General features: G+C 42.8%; 2 protein-coding genes across 2 annotated transcripts; one reads left to right on the top strand and one right to left on the bottom strand.

The window, feature by feature from the left end:
- Positions 1 to 41: 41 nt before the first annotated feature.
- ccnb1ip1 (cyclin B1 interacting protein 1) lies at positions 42 to 7,759 on the bottom strand. The gene is made up of 5 exons (XM_088073749.1): positions 7,651 to 7,759; positions 2,245 to 2,549; positions 2,006 to 2,152; positions 1,279 to 1,453; positions 42 to 631 (listed from the first exon to the last, which is right to left on the bottom strand). Exons 2-5 carry the CDS (start codon positions 2,539 to 2,541, stop codon positions 465 to 467), a joined length of 786 nt encoding a protein of 261 aa, XP_087929875.1. The 5' UTR covers positions 2,542 to 2,549; positions 7,651 to 7,759; the 3' UTR covers positions 42 to 464.
- On the top strand, positions 5,737 to 14,150 carry LOC121962461 (uncharacterized). The gene is made up of 3 exons (XM_042512717.2): positions 5,737 to 6,095; positions 7,775 to 11,106; positions 11,840 to 14,150. The coding sequence occupies exons 1-3, from the start codon at positions 6,020 to 6,022 to the stop codon at positions 12,068 to 12,070; spliced, it is 3,639 nt and encodes a 1,212-aa protein (XP_042368651.2). The 5' UTR covers positions 5,737 to 6,019; the 3' UTR covers positions 12,071 to 14,150.
- Positions 14,151 to 15,890: the final 1,740 nt, after the last annotated feature.

The raw sequence follows: 15,890 nt of genomic DNA, 5'->3' as shown, positions 1-15,890 counted from the left end.
TATTGATTTTATTATCATTATTTCATTTATTTGTATTTTTTATTTAATAGTATATTTTTTATTATTTATTATTATAATTTATTTATTTTTTGTTTTTTATTTTTAGATATTATAGGCCATTCTAGGCCAGCTGGGATGTGAAGGGGAGGAGATGGTTCGACAAAAGGTTAACTTTCCTTCTCAAGTATCAATAAACGCAAAATCTGGAAAACATGGGCACATACGGATGAAATGCAGCTACGTATATATGACTTGGACCTGGACTGAAAGATGAATATGGATTTTACTTCTAGTTTTGAGTCCAATATATGTTTTTATTGGACAAAAACAACAAATACATAAATGCACGCAGGGCAAACACCGCCAACTTAATAAATACCAAATCATTAGAATACTTTGTTAATATATATAAATAAACGTAGTGCAGTTAATGTGCCGCAGTGGGTATGAAACCTGTTGCTGTCTCAGTGTTTCTTGATGAAGGGCCGTCCTCCGTCCCTGGCAGGGGAGCTGAACTGGAAGAAGGTCTTGGCTCCGTCAGCCTCCAGGCAGGAGAAGAATCTGCTGTCCCCTTCGTGGCCCGTGGAGAGAAAGTGAGGGCTTCTCTGGGGAGTCGCCTGCCGAGCCGCCCCTGGGGGTTGACGGATGTCTCTCATTGTTACATTGAGTAAAATTCCCTTACACAGACAATCAGCTCATTACTCCCTACTGTTCTTTCTTAATGAGTCCCGACAAAACACCTACAGCTGTGTCTTCCTTTCTGCCATTTAACACGATTCTCTCTCTGCTTCCTTCCTCTTCTCGTTAATCAGCGTGAGGCGACGACCGATTTTATAAAAGAATTGAAGTTTATGTCTTTACCTGTCAAACGTTGTTGTTGTTGGGGTTTTTTTGTTTGTTTTTGTGTATTTTATTTATAGAGGTTTTACGCAAAAGGAAATAACAACATGAATCATGTTTAAATCAAGAAAACAAACAGTATCTACAAGAAAAAAACAGTAAACAAGTAACAGCTATCATAATTATACAAAAATAAACCCATCCTCAGACCCTCCCTTAATAAATAAATAACAAACATAGTTTTTGGTAGCAAATAGTGATTATTTTCATCATTTATTAATCAGAGGTCGATTTGTGATTTAGTCTGAAATATATCACAAGCCTGATCGTTCACAAGCTCTCCCCTCTCACATTGTGAAATATCAATTAATCTTCTGCACAACAAAACCAAGCCTGTTATTTAAATAGAGTACCTTTAAAACCTTAAAATGTTCTTACCAGTGTTGAGTTCTTGAAGTGCTGGTTGTAGCAGCGTGTCTCTTTCCCCGACACCCACCACCATGTTGCGCAGCCTCAGAGAGTCGTACAGCCCCTGTAGCTTCTGATACTGCCTGTTCCTCTCCATCAGCCTCTCGGACACATCGCTGTACCTCCTTTTGTACTCCTCCATCACCTGAAGGAAACAAGGTTGTACACGTTCTTCTGATCTTATAGGTTTCTAATTTTCTAAATTGAGCCCTAACCGAAATCACAAAGTAAGAGCGAAGACAACATTATGAGTATCTTAATTTTGTCTCTTCATCATCCACAGTCAAAAAAGAGAGAGATAATGACCATGGAGCTATTCCTCTGTCTCTTCCCCTCGAAGGTTGGATTTTAACACATTACAGTATGACAGCTGTATTTCTTAGCAGGTCAGAGGGCATGTTTTAACTATTTATTTTTTCCAAAAATAGCCTTGCCAAATAATTTCAGCACTTGCAAAACGGTCTTAGGCGCTTGTTTCAAATGTTACATTGTGAATTAGCAATGATAACGGTCTGGGTGCCCAGTAGCTCTGTTGGTAGAGCAGGTGCCAAATGTACAGAGGCTGCATCCTCAGCTTCAGTTCTGGTCTTAGCCCTCTGCTGCATGTCATCCCCCCTCTCTCACCTTTCCTGTCAAATAAAGGCAAAAAGCCTGAAAAAACAATCAATAATAATAATAAATTCGAATAAGAATTTACTTTCTTCAGGGAGGCGATTTCCCCCCTCATGCTGGTGAGCTCCATTTCTCTGCTCTGGTTCTGCTGGGTCAACATCTTCTCCATCTGCTTCAGCTGTGTCTCCGCCCGTGACAGACTGTACTCTTGATACATGCGCTCCTGATGGACCTGTCCACAAAGACACGGACAAGCTAAGAGCAGACTGACACAAAAAGACATTTCAGGACTCACAGATGTTCACAAACAGAAAGATGTTTGACCTGATAGCTCCAGAAGGCCAGAGCGCGGGCACTGATGTCCAAAATTACATCTGGTCGCAGACCTGCCAGGACCATGGCTTTGTACTCCTCAGAGGGCGACAGCTCCATCCTCACAATGTCCAGCTTCCCAGACAGCGTAGAGGAGCAGGCCGGGCAGATGGCGGGGGAGCGGCTGAACTCACCGGACCCGTGCTGATCGCAGAAAACGTGCGAGCAGGCTGTGACCCAGGCGAAGCCGCTTAGCCTGGTCCGGCACTTTGGGAAGTTACACAGGAGTGTGTCGTCGCAGAGAGACATGGCCACAACTGTGGAGAAGACAGTAAAATTTTAGTAATGGTGAGCAGAGCTGCAGACAAGTTGAAGGCTCTATAAAGCTATCACATACATGGAGAAACTGAAAGACCTTCACCATATCGAGGTAATGCCAACAAAAAATCAATTTGTGAGACGTGTATTTTCTTAGCAGGCCTATTTGGGGGGTTAACACATATTACAACCTACTGGACATCAAATTAAAGTAAGTTTGGATTCAAATGAAGGTCCAGCTTAGTGAAATTTGATTACTCAAAATCATAAAACACCTCCTAACATACACCACCTTAATAATGGAGCGTACATTACTCTTGATAAATAACAAGATCTTTTTCTCAACTTAAAGGATTTAAAAAACAAAATCCAGGTTTTGTCTGTCTGTTACTTCCTCCCTTTCTCCCCTGTTGAGTAGTAAGTACCTAAGATGTATAGGGGAATACAGTGCAGTAAAAATATACATTTTATTTAAATGTAGTGGAGTACAAGTCAAATTTAACAGTATAAAAATTCATATAATGTACAGATACTCAAAAAAAATACTTAAGTAATGTAACAAAGTATTATTGTGTCATTATGTAACACTACTGTGTGTGAATATCGAATGAATTTTGACATTTTGATGCATTGTTAGTTTTATTTCATGTAATTTGTCTTCAAATAAGGCAATATTGTGGCTCCAAATCTTATTAAAGTAGCAAATACAGGATGCAAAACATACTGAGCTAACGTTAAGTCTGCCTTAAAGTCCTGTTAAATTCTTAAAACTTTCTACACAGTTCTTAATTTTGACTTCTTATTATCAATGAGATAAAATACTAAATGAGGAGTTTTTAGATACCCAAAATATCTAAACTTATGACTGTAAGAAGAAGTTTGATGCTTTGTAGCTTAGCTAAGTTTGGGTTTCACAGCTAGCTTACTGTTCTTCAACTACCTGTAAATATTAGCATTAGCACGTTAGCAGGTAAATGGATTAGCGCTCAGGCTAAACTGTTAGGTCCACTTTCTGTGCAAATGTTGCATTTGAGTAAAATAAAACAACAACTTCGACTTTAAAACGGATACACCTGCGGAATATTTGTGGTTAATTTCGTGAGATACAAACCTATTGTCCGTTTTCTTCACCAAACTGTTAGCCTTTAGCTAGCTCTTCACTCTGCAGGTGGCGACAGGTGACGCTGTATGAATACTGTAATCTGATTGGCTGATTCCAACTCTAATTTTCAACCATAGACTGCATATAAATACGTTTACAGTTTATGGTTTCAGCAATAAAATCTCAAAACATTAACTTTACGTATCTAAAATCAACATACAATAATAATAAATGATCTAAAATGCTGAATCTGAGACATCTTTGTGATGAGGACAAAATAAAAAAACTATAAATTTATTTTTTTTTTCTGTTAAACTTAAGTGATAACTGAACAGAATATTGAATTTACAGTTAATTTCAGGGGATACCAAGCTTTTTAAAAACCTTTAATAGGCTAGGCTTAGAACCAGCATGGAAAATAAGGAAAAACATAAATACTGCTAAATATGACTAAAAGCAACCTGGACTTTGATTTTACATAAACATGATATGTTTATGATACTTTTACTTTTCCAATCAATCAATCAGACTTCATTTGTAGCGCACTTGTGCAAAACTGTAACACACACACATACACAACACACACACCTTAAAAAGCAAGATTTTGAAGACTTTCTAATTAATTAAACATAAATAAAACCTATAGATAAAAGACAGAATAAATAAATAAATACCTTATTAATTATAATAAAAATATATAACCAGATAAATAAATAAAAACTCCAAATAGCAAACAAAAGGTAAATGAAAGGATAACAGAACAAATAATAATTTATAAAAAATGTTAAAATTAATAATAAGATAATATACTATCTAGCAAATCAGTAAAACAGACTAAAATGTATATATAAATAGCCAATAAATAGGTAAAGTTCAATTAAAAGCCAAACTAGGTTCCAGGTGATGATTAATCTTGAGAAAATGAGATATTTAAATGAGCAGCCCAAAATAAAACCCTTAAGATAAACATGGCACAGTTATATCTCCCCCAAAATCAAATAATGCCCTATTTCTTACACAGCCTGTGAGTGGATATATATGTGAGACACCTACTTAAATATACCCCCCTCCTCCTTCTCCTCCACCACCTCCTCCCACTTTTTCTCCCTCTCCCTCTTTTATCCATTTCTCCACGTGGTACAGGAGTAAAGGCGGGGGGTGAAAGAGGGGCATTGTGCTGTGCAGCAGTGGATCCGGGGGTTCATAGTGAGAGAGGGGAGATGCTCACTCAACTGTGTCCAGCACGCCATTGTCAAAGATTCCCATCTATTCTCTGCCTTTTAAATAGAGCTCCAGTGTAAGATGCTTTTTTTGGGGGGGGTGGTTGAGGGGGGCATTATACGCTTGGTGATAACACACGAAATACATGCATGTGGAATGGCTGTGTGGCCCCACTTGCACACAACTCGCTGCACTGTTGTTGATAATTGGCTCTATGGAAATCAAAGGGGAGAAATATCGCCTGCTCTCCTCATCTGGCACAATAACACCACCGGGAAGATGGATTTTTGACTCTTTCTAATGGAAACCACCCGCAAGCCAATTATTATGGTTATAATTTCATCATTTATCCACCTTGCTGAGAAGTAACACACCTGGAGGTCCTAAACAAATGATGGATGAATCACCTGTTACACTTTTTTAGACGTGTTTGCGCGTCTTAATTTGCCCCATAATTATTTACTTGTCTCGAGAATCATTAAAAGGAAAATTAAATTAACATTTAGATGTGTTTTTTAAGCCATCCAACTGATTTGACACCTAAATTGTCACGTATTATTGAAAGTTTATAGCTGCTGCGTGAGTGTGTAAAGAAAAATAAAGCTGGGGAGAAAGAGAAAGAGAGAACCAGGGAGGCTGTGTGTTACACGCCATTGAAATGCAAATATCATTGAAGAACAAGGAGTGGTTCTGTGTGTGTGAGTGTGTATGGTGTGTGTGTGAGTGTGTGTGTGTGTGTGTGTGAGTGTGTGTGTTTGCATGTGTGTGTGTGTGTGTGTGTGTTCCCTGTATGTGCATGCAGCGGGGCAGCAGTGGGAGAGGAGGGGCGCAAATTGGACAAGTTTTTTGGGGGAGAACAGACTTTAGAAAACAGCCACACACACGCACTCACGGCATATGACACGGCGCAGACTTGCGGGATTTCCAAACACCTATGCGTTGTTTTTTTGACTTTCAACCATAAAAAGACGCTCTCTTTTTACATTTTTTGAAATTTCCTCTTTATCCAGAGGCTTGCGGATGTGCGCGACTTTTGAGCTTTAGATGCTCGGATGGTTTCAGGAGCGCTTTCCAAGTGCGCAAAAACGTGCCTGCTGCCATTCAACCGACTGATGCCCCCCTCTCCCGTCTGAGTCGCAGTGAATCATGTCACGCCGGAAGCAGAAGCGACCCCAGCATCTCGTTAACGCGGATCCGGGGGGCCCACGGCTGCTATCTCACGGTGAGTAAACATCTTTACGAGTGTGCGTGCGTTTTTGTCTTGAATTTTATGAAAGAGTGCAACCATCCTGCAACTCAGCGGTGCGTGAATTCACTTTCAGAGTCTGCAGAGAACTTAAGAAAAGAGAAAAAAGTTTGGGGTTTTTGTGAAATTGTGTGCGTTACTTGTTGCGCGATTTCTCGTCAATTGCGGTCATTTTCGCAAGGTTATTTATGCATGGCCACATTCCAACATATGCACCTGATTTAACGGACTAAAAAAGTGTAAGATCTTATGTTTGTCCACCCCTCCTGCTCAGCCATTCACTGTAATGGGCCCCTCTAAATGGAGGCCTTAGGCACTTTGGTCGGGGCCAATAAACTTGTCCCTGCGAAATGAATAGAGTAGGATTAACTAACATACATCTGTGGCCATTTTCATGTGCTGTTCGTCCTCCAGGAAACCAACAGGCTGCTCAGCGTTGACTGCTGGAGGTCTTTGATTAGTATAGAGCACTCTCTTATTTGTTAACAATAAGGTGCATGGGGTGGGGGGAAGGGAAGGCAGTGTTTTTGGTAAAGATTAATCTTCCACCCTTCTATTCTCTTCTTCTTTTGCTCTTAGTCCATGCCTTGCACCCCTCTTCCCCCATTTTCCACCTTCTCAATACTTCCCTCCCCTTTCTTTCTCCCTCTCTCTCGCCCCCCAACTCTATTGACTGTATACTCCTACACAGTTGGGGGGGCTCAAATGGATAAGAAAAAAAAAAGATTCGGAGGGGATAGAGAGATTGCACTTGTTCTGGGTTATATCTTCAAGTGCATGCACCTATAAGATTCTCTGCAAGTATACTTCCATAAAAAAGAAAAGTCTGCCTTTTAGTTTTTGGCGTTTCCCACAGGTTCAGGTTTGTTTTTAAGTCACAATGAAGGAATTTCACTGAGGTACAGTCTTTCATTCCATCACTATATCACTCCAGGAGGGAATAGTTAGTTTGTCTCTCTATTGTTGTTACCCTCCCCCCCTCTTTTTACTCTTTCTCACTCCGTGCTCAAGATTCTGAAAGAATTTGACCCCTGAGCAGCAGAGGTCAGATTAGTTGACCAATCAGAGTGTCTGGACAGTGCCCAGAACCCTTAGCGTGGCCTGACCCTTGACCTCCACTGTGACGTAAGGGGGGAAGGGTGAATGGGGAGATGAAAGACGTAACTGCTGTAGGGAGGGGGTGGGTTAAGAGGGGTTATGGGTTGTCTTGGTGATGCCCATTGTCCTCTAAAATGTGTTGCCATAGCAGCAAGGTGGTCTGTGAGGTTTTTTGTGTGTGCAAGATGTTTGAGGAGTTTTGCTCCGGAGAGCAGATTGAGACAAGACATTACAAAGACTCATGGACTCGCAGAGTTTCTTCCACTTGTTTGTTTGCCTGTTCAAGGCCACTTCCTAGCAGGCATTTCTTTTGAAGTTGAAAAAAGATCTCTTGGTATGCGCTCAAATTTGCAAGCTAAATTTGTAAACAATAACTAGAATTGATAAAATAAACACTCTAACTGGAGCAGAAAGTTTTAATTAATTTACATACCTGGATATTTGGGATGATATTGGAGACTGGGTGATGCATAATAATCGACCTGCAAAGAAACAAACAGAAAGTTAGTTTTCAAAAATCTCTAAAACTCCTTTTTTTTCTTTCTGTCAATCCTCAGATGATCACCTGGGCATGAAGTCACCATCCACATCTCTTGGCTCAGAAGTGACCTCATCAGGGTCGTCCTCCTCATCCCCCACCTCTCTCCAAGACTGCCAGCCGCCTCTGGCCCCTCGCCCATCCCCTGGTGGGCTCCACGCGCCCTCCTTGCCCAGTGAGAGCTCGCCTCCTCCCCACTGGCCCAGCCACATCGCCCCCTTCACTACATCCCTCCCAAACACCCACTCTTCCCTCTCCCCAGACTTCCCTCATCCCTCGTTGTCATCCCAGACTCACTCACCTCCTCCCTTGGGTCAAACCTCAGGTTCCCACAGTCTGTCCCACCAAGGAAACTCTCACTCCACCATGACCTCCCCACCAATGGGCAGCTCAGCCACCACCACTACCTCCTCCTCCTCCTCCTCCTCTTCCTCCTCCTCATCTCAGTGTGTGCAGCCTCACCGCGACAGCTCCAGTCCAGGTCACCAACAAGCCTCCAGCTCTGCAGCACAGCAGGGGCAGATCCAGGTGTCACCAACCCTGGCGGTTCTCCTAGAGGAGCTGAGAGTGTTACAGCAGAGGCAAATCCACCAGATGCAGATAACAGAGGAGATCTGTAGGCATGTTCTAAGGCTTGGAGGTGCCGTTTTTGGCCAAGATAATAACACACTGGCCAGTGGTGCAGACAGCAACCAGAAGTCCACAGGAGCATCATCTTCATCACCAACACACCCCTCCACTGCCACGCCAGTAACCACTGCCTCAGCGCTTTTGACTGGCCTTCCATCTTCCCTCTTCCCCCAGCCATCCGTCTCCAAATCAGGTGCTTCACATGTCAATGGCAGCAGAGCTCCATCCTCCTCTACCTCTTCTTCATTATCCTCTTCATCTATTTCATCCACAATCAGCTCCTCTGTTGCCTCCCTTCACCCTCTGTCCTTGTCATTAGGGCTACCGCCACGCTACCTCCACGAGAAATCCTCCAACACCTCCACGTTTGGTCATAGCAATGGTATCAGTTTCCCGACTCCTCCTCTTCCGACCACGAGTCATTCCCAGGATCACCAGCCCAGCTCCTCCCTGGGCTCTGCTTCGTCATCAGGACGCCCTCAACATGTGTGCCGTTTTTGTGGGAAGGTTTTAAGCAGCGACTCATCACTCCAGATCCATCTGAGGTCGCACACAGGTGAAAGGCCCTACCAGTGTCCAGTCTGCTTGAGTCGTTTTACAACCAGAGGAAACCTCAAAGCCCACTTCCTGCGACACAGAGAGCAAAACCCAGAGCTGTCCCTCTCTCTGCTGCCACCAGCGCTGTCAGAGCAAACACAGAGTGCTCCTGGTGCCATCCAGAGAAGGAGAAAACGGAGGGCTGATGACGACGAGCCATTTAATGGAGTGAAAGGAAGCATTCCCGGGATGGCAGACAACATGGCTTTAGGATTCCTGTCTGGTGCATCTGCTCGCCCTTCGCCTTCCTCTCTACCTCTTCCCCCCTCAGTGGACATGGCACTGCTGTCCACAGCCCATTCACTGCTACAGCTGAACAGAGCCTCAGCTGCAGCGGCTGCCAGCGCATCTAGCACCGGACTGACTTCTTCATCTTCGTCCTCGTCTTCCTCTTCCTCCATGAGCAGCCAGTTCAAAGGAGCAAAGCAGCAGCGGTTTGATGAAAACACACCCCCTCACTCCACCCTACATACAACCTCCCCATACCCCCAACTGGCCCACCTCCCCAAGATTCTCTTCCCTGGAGGTACCTCCCCTCATCACCTTGCACTTCTCCGACCCCCAGGCCACCCATCCGCCTCCCACCTCACTACGCCTCATCAGCTCGCCTTCCCCTTTCCACCTTTCCCCAAACCATCAACCTCCTCCCCGTCTTCATCCTCTCCCACCACCTCTACCCAAACCTCCGACACCTCCAAGCTGCAGCGCCTGGTTCAGAAGCTTGAAAAGCAGCCACAAGGAGGTGCCTCTTCTTCCTCCACTTCCTCGCAATCACCTGCTGAAGCAAATGGGGACACACACGGACACGACTTGTCCACCACCTCCAGTGCCTATCGCAGGGAAATGTTGGCTGCTCTTGGCCTGAGCCCAAGTGCCAATGCTGCTGGACTAGTGACCAGCCAGGGAGTCTCAGGTTCTGGCACCACAACCACCACGACTACTCCTTCTCTGCCGACCGCCCAGGCTGCTAATCAGTGCGGAGTGTGTCTGCGTGTCCTCAGCTGTCCCAGAGCTCTGCGTTTGCATCAGGCCACACATCTGGGAGAGCGCCCATTCCCTTGTAAGCTGTGTGGTCGTTCTTTTTCCACAAAGGGCAGCCTCAGGGCTCACCTGGCCACTCACCGCGCAAGACCGGCCAACACCCGTGCCTTGAATTCTTGCCCATTGTGCCCACGCAAGTTCACCAATGCATTGGTTCTTCAGCACCATATCCGCTTGCACCTTGGAGGGCAAATACCACCTGATGAAGATATGCCACCTGAAGATGCTGCAGAAACAGAAAATGCTGTCTTTGATGAGAATAACTCCCCATCCAAAGCCCAGCAACTCCTTCCTCTGGCCTTAACAACAAGGGCCAAGTCCCCAATTGATGCTCTCAACTCAGGGTCTAAGAAATCCACAGCTGCTGACACCAATTCTGTGAAGACGGAGGAATCAGAGAGCTCAACACCCAGCGTTAGCCCACCCCTGACCCGTAATCCCCCCTCAGTGGGAGCCGAGGACCCCCTGCGTCTGGGAGACAACACCCTAGCTGATGGTAGCCCTATGAACGGCACTATGTACTCTGAAGAGGAGACCCACGCTGACCTGGGCAGCACCAGCCCTTTCAAAGCACCCTTAGCTAGTTCTCATTCAGATGGAGCACTGAATGGAGATGTAGAGGCAGATGACACCCCTCTGTCTCTCTGCATTTCAAAGCCTGGAGTAGAAAATGACACAGGGGTTAATAATGATGAAGCCTGCTCCTCAGACAAACCTACTACAAGCCCTGATATTAACTCCAAACCCCAAACTGCAAATCCGTCACCTGCACTGACGCCACCTGCCAGCCCCAAAGCTACACCTAAAGCAGAAGAGGCCTGTGGCAGTGAACCAGAGGAGGCACAAGAGGAAGATGCTGCCAAAAGTAAAGCCAAGATTGAGACCACCAGAGAGCCTTTGCCAGTGTTGGATCCAGAGCCGGAGAAGGATGCTCCAATGGAAGAGGGTTGCGGCGTGCAAGAAAAGCCCTCAGAGGAGCCAGAGCCTTCTGTCCCAGCACCAAACACCCAGCCTCCTCGCCCTGACAAACCCTACAGCTGCTCGCAGTGTGGAAAGGCATACGCCAGCCGTAGTGGACTTAAGGTAAGAGTTGGAGACATTGTACATTCACACTGTTCTTTAGTCAATGAAGTGCCCCAGGGATGAAGTTTTTTTGTTGGCCAACCCGCAAGTGAACATTGCCCTGGTTCCCTTGTCAAAAAGCCTTTGGGATTTTTTCATTTCTATTTTGGATTATTGCAGAAAATACCATCTGTCGTAAACAAATGTTTAAGACACATTTTGTTCAGCAAGATAATCTTCACAAATGAACACCACTTTCAGGATTTTTGAAGCCTAAATGCAATCACCAGGAGTAAAAAACTGTTGTTAGGCTAAAAAAAACTGCACTACAGTCATGTCGCCAGCTCTACGAGTCTGTAGAGCTGTGTTCGCTGTGATTTGGCATGATGACATTCTTTAGTCTCATTTAGCGACTTGTTAGCAAGTGTCTCTTTATAAACACATAAAAGCTTCAAAGTTTGCGAGTGGGGTATTTACTGACGTATTTTCTGTCATAGAACAAAAGATTAAAGGCTCTTAAACCATTTTTAAGGCTTCTAACCAAAAACCAGTTAAAAAAAAAATCATTGACTTGAGACGAGTTGCTGAAATGCTGATGGATTTCTGGGTTTTAGGACTCATTACTGTGGTTCTTAATGACTTTATTCGTGCTATTTAGATATTGAAGTGGTGATGACATTTTTATGGCACAGGAAGATTTCATCCTTCTAGACTTGTGAGTAATTTACCATTGTGTTGTTTCTCCCATCCACAGGGCCACATGAAAACTCACCCTGGAGCATCAACCAACACCCCCTCCAAGGCTCAAACCAATGACACTGACATTGCGGAGGATAGCAGCTCAAACCCAGCCAATAAGAACCCGGGACACCAGGAAGAAAAGCAAGGATTGGCTAAATCCCCCGAGGAAGGTGACAGCACAGATCCTCTACCAATCAGTGTTGTTGCTAGTGTGGCGGCTGAGCCCATGGACACTACTGCGTAGAAGAGTTAGTATTGTAAAACGGCAGTCTTTAAAAAGGGTCCTGACAAGGGAATGTATTTTTTTAATAGAATGAGATTTGTTTTCTAGAGTTATTAATTCTAATTCATGTTTACCTTTTGTATTAGGCGGATAGATTTAGTTTGTACTGTAGTAACATTGCAAGAGATTCGTGAATGTAGTATTTTAGCTATGTATTTTTGTATTTCAAAGACCACAGTGAGGCCTTATCTTACACACTTCACAGAATTGTCACAATGAGAATTAATTGTTTGCGCTTTTTTTTTTGCTGACACCCATTCTAGCACATACTGTATAAGCTGATTTGAATGAGAGGGACGGTCCAGCATTTTACAGAATGAATTCCATACCAAAACAGGCCAAATTAATAATGGCCAATGTCTGTAAATATGAACCTCGGTTACATTTTATGCCTTTTTATTGTTACTTTCTTATTTCCTTTTTTTGTTGTAATGCCATGCTGCTGAAAGCATGTTTCTAATGTGCTGAGTTGCACTGTGAGTTGCACTGTGTCCTGTGCTGCCGAAACATCCTCTTAAAGGAATACCTAACCCCTAAAATGATCATTTGTCTAACAATCACCTCATGTTACGCTGAATTCAGGATGTAGTTTTTTCTCACATGCTTCTATGTTGAAAAAGGAACCAAAACAGCAACATTTTGATGAATTTCAGTAAGAGGAGAGCTTTTTACAAACTCTCATTTATCCATTCGTATTCTCAGTACATCCCAAACAAATGCATTTTGACTAAAACCTTACATTTTAAAACACTTTCACTTAAACAGTCTTACATATGCAGAAGTGTGTTTTATGGTTTTAGCAAGAATGCTTGTGTTTGAGAGGAACTGAACATACGACAGAATAAATGAGACTAGGATTATAAAGCACAGGTTGTGTGAGTTTGTAAACGAATGTTTTTAAATCGTTTTGCAGTTAGACGCGGTTCCCTATGACTTCAGTTCTTCAAGAACTTTTTTGTTTGTTTGTTTGTTTCCTGATTCTTCGTTCATGTGTTTGTGAGGAAACCACTGTTGCAACCCTAATACTTAATGTGACACCGTATAGGCCAAAACACAACGTTTGTTTACAATAATCTGTGGGTGGAAAGGCCCCAAGTTATGTAGATAAAATTAGTCAGTTAGTTTTTATCCTCTTAAAAAAGGCCCACCTAAAAAAAAGCATCAATATTAGTTCAAGTGTATGTTATATGTAGGGTATTTTAATGCTCAACCTTGCAGTTAGACCATGTTTTCCGACAGGGAACTGAAGCAGTTATCCTAAAGACTCCAGTGCCAAAAAACAATAATTTTACTAAGCAGAACACAGGAGTTGCTTTTCTACAACTTTCTTGATTGGTTAGTTTCCAAGGTAAAGTTTTTAGGTGGCTTAAATTTGTTCGGCTGTGGCCCCACAGCAGTATCGCTCAGTTTCAGTGCCTGTAGATTTGGTCTGTCAAAGATGATAGCAAAGCATTTTTAAACATTACAGTTAAGGCCGAAAATGTCAAAAGAAATAAACTAGTTTGCCGACTTCACATATCTGCATTTTAATTGAACTGCCGGCTGTCTACCAGGAAGATTTGCTGAGTTTTCATGGTGATCTACAAATGATCATTTTGGGTGGGTGAAGTATTTCTTTTAACAAAAAAAAAAAAAACATTAGCGATGGTGATAACCATGATGATAATGATGGCGATGATTGTGTTAGATTATCAGAACTTGTTGTAAACACTCTTTGTTCTTATAGCTGTCAAATTTTCTCGCAGCAAATGATCTTATCCATACTGATGATTGTAAATGTTGTTTTGTTGTTGTTGACGCGATCTGCAGAATCCACCAGACAACAAGGATGAGTCCCCCTCCTTTATCTTTCCTTTTGCCTCCCCTTTTTCCCGCTTCTCTCTCTCAAAGCACTTGAGAGTTTTCTGCGCCTGCAGAAATTGTCCGCACTCGCTGCATTCCTGCTTCGCCAATTTTGTACGCTCTGTAAACCCCCTTTTTTTTGACAAAATATGTTCCCATGCCTCCCTTGTGATGTATAAAAGATAAATAAAACAAAGTGAAGAGACCTGTTTGTTGTTTGTCTGTGGGTTTCTTGTATTTTTTTTGTTGTCTGGGTTGAGTTTCAGCCTGCGTCTTTGTGAATTCATTTATCTGTTTAAGTATTCTGTTTGCATGACTCTTATTCTGTGTTGGTCAGTTTTGGCTTGTTTGTTCCAGCTCTCGGTGTGTCTGGATCGGGGGGCTCTTTTGTCTGCAGCGCTGGGCTAGCTGTCTCCTAATTCTGCCTTTTTTTTTTTTGCCCCCAATGTCTTTTAATATGTTTCAGTTCCCCACTACTGTGTGTGTGTGTGTGTGTATGTGTGAAAAGGATAATCAGAGCCTGTATGAGTGTGATTGAGGGTGCAGCTGTAGAGGCCGCCACCTCCCTCCCTCCCTCCTGCCTCCCCTCTCTGTGTCATACGCTCTTTCATACGCACTCTCTTTCATTTTCTCTTTCATTTCTCTCCCTCACTCTTTCTGCTCACCCTCTCACCCCTGTACTCCCCCCCATCCCTATCCTCCCACCCCATGTAATGAGCTGACACACAGGAAGCTCTAATCCTCACACAATGCCACCCCTCTTCCCCCCAGAGTGACTGGGAGCGGGACAGGGGGCAACAGGGACCAACCTGGCCCAGCTGTCCCCAAAATGGCTGCCTTTAATCCCTCCAGTTTGGAGCCCACGGGGGCTCCTGAAACCATGACAGCCGGTAACCAAGGACAAGAATGCTCAGGGCAGGGAGCGGGACAAAAGCAGTGAAAGGAGCCATGTGTGAGAAGTTTGTCCACATGCGTTCGTGGGCGACAAGGGACGTGTCTCAATCAAAAAAAAAAAAAGTCATTTTAATAGTTTTCAGTTTAAAGCAGAAAGGTGGCGGTGACAGTCCACAGGTGTGACGGGAGATGGTTTTAAGCATGAATCACATGCAACACATTTATCATTCGTCAGTAAGCATTAATCAGCTCTCTGTAGACATCAATCGTCTTCAACTGGAAAACCTTTTGGAGGTGTTAAAGGACACATAACGTGCATATTTAACCTGCAATTAAAGATGAGTCGGCACCCATTTGGAAGACAAAGAGGACATTTATTCCCACATTTGCCTTTGATTAAGGTGATTTTTGGTAATTAGAGCTGTCATTCAACTACAATGTGACAGAATAATAGTCAGTTAATTTGTTATTTTTTTTATTTATCTATAAAACAAATTAGTAAAACATAAAAATCAGCACTTATCAACAGAATATAAATATTTTTTTAAATATCTGTAAGCAGATATAAGTGTTTTTAATGTACTTGTACATTAATGTAATGTACTAACATATAGGGAGTTATATTAAACTTTATAAGAGGTTTATAGGAAGTTACAGAACTGTCCAGCAAGAAAAAAATAACATAAAACGTTTTAAAATGATATTTTAACATTATATTAATATGTTTTCATGTTATAACAATATATTTATTTACCTAGTTATAAATGAAATGTGTCACGTTATTGTGTATTTATTTTTCTTGTTTATTGTGTCCCTGTTGTCCCCATTTACTTTCTGTTTTACTTAAATTACCTGATTTTATTTGCTTAAATCCTGATTTAACCAAGTTAAGCACTTTGTAGAATGGTTTTGAAAAGTGCTTTATGAATGATGTTTATTACTATTTATTATAATACTTCCCTCAAATAACCTCTAAACTCTCCTGTAACTAATTTCAAAAAGGACCCATACTTAAAAGTCAGTATAACTCATTAGTGAGACACAC

Source organism: Plectropomus leopardus, chromosome 23 (assembly GCF_026936395.1).
Source record: "Plectropomus leopardus strain MGB_pleo_1.0 chromosome 23, ASM2693639v1, whole genome shotgun sequence".
In the NCBI taxonomy this organism is placed as follows: domain Eukaryota; kingdom Metazoa; phylum Chordata; class Actinopteri; order Perciformes; family Serranidae; genus Plectropomus; species Plectropomus leopardus.
This window is presented reverse-complemented; position numbering and strand designations above follow the sequence as displayed.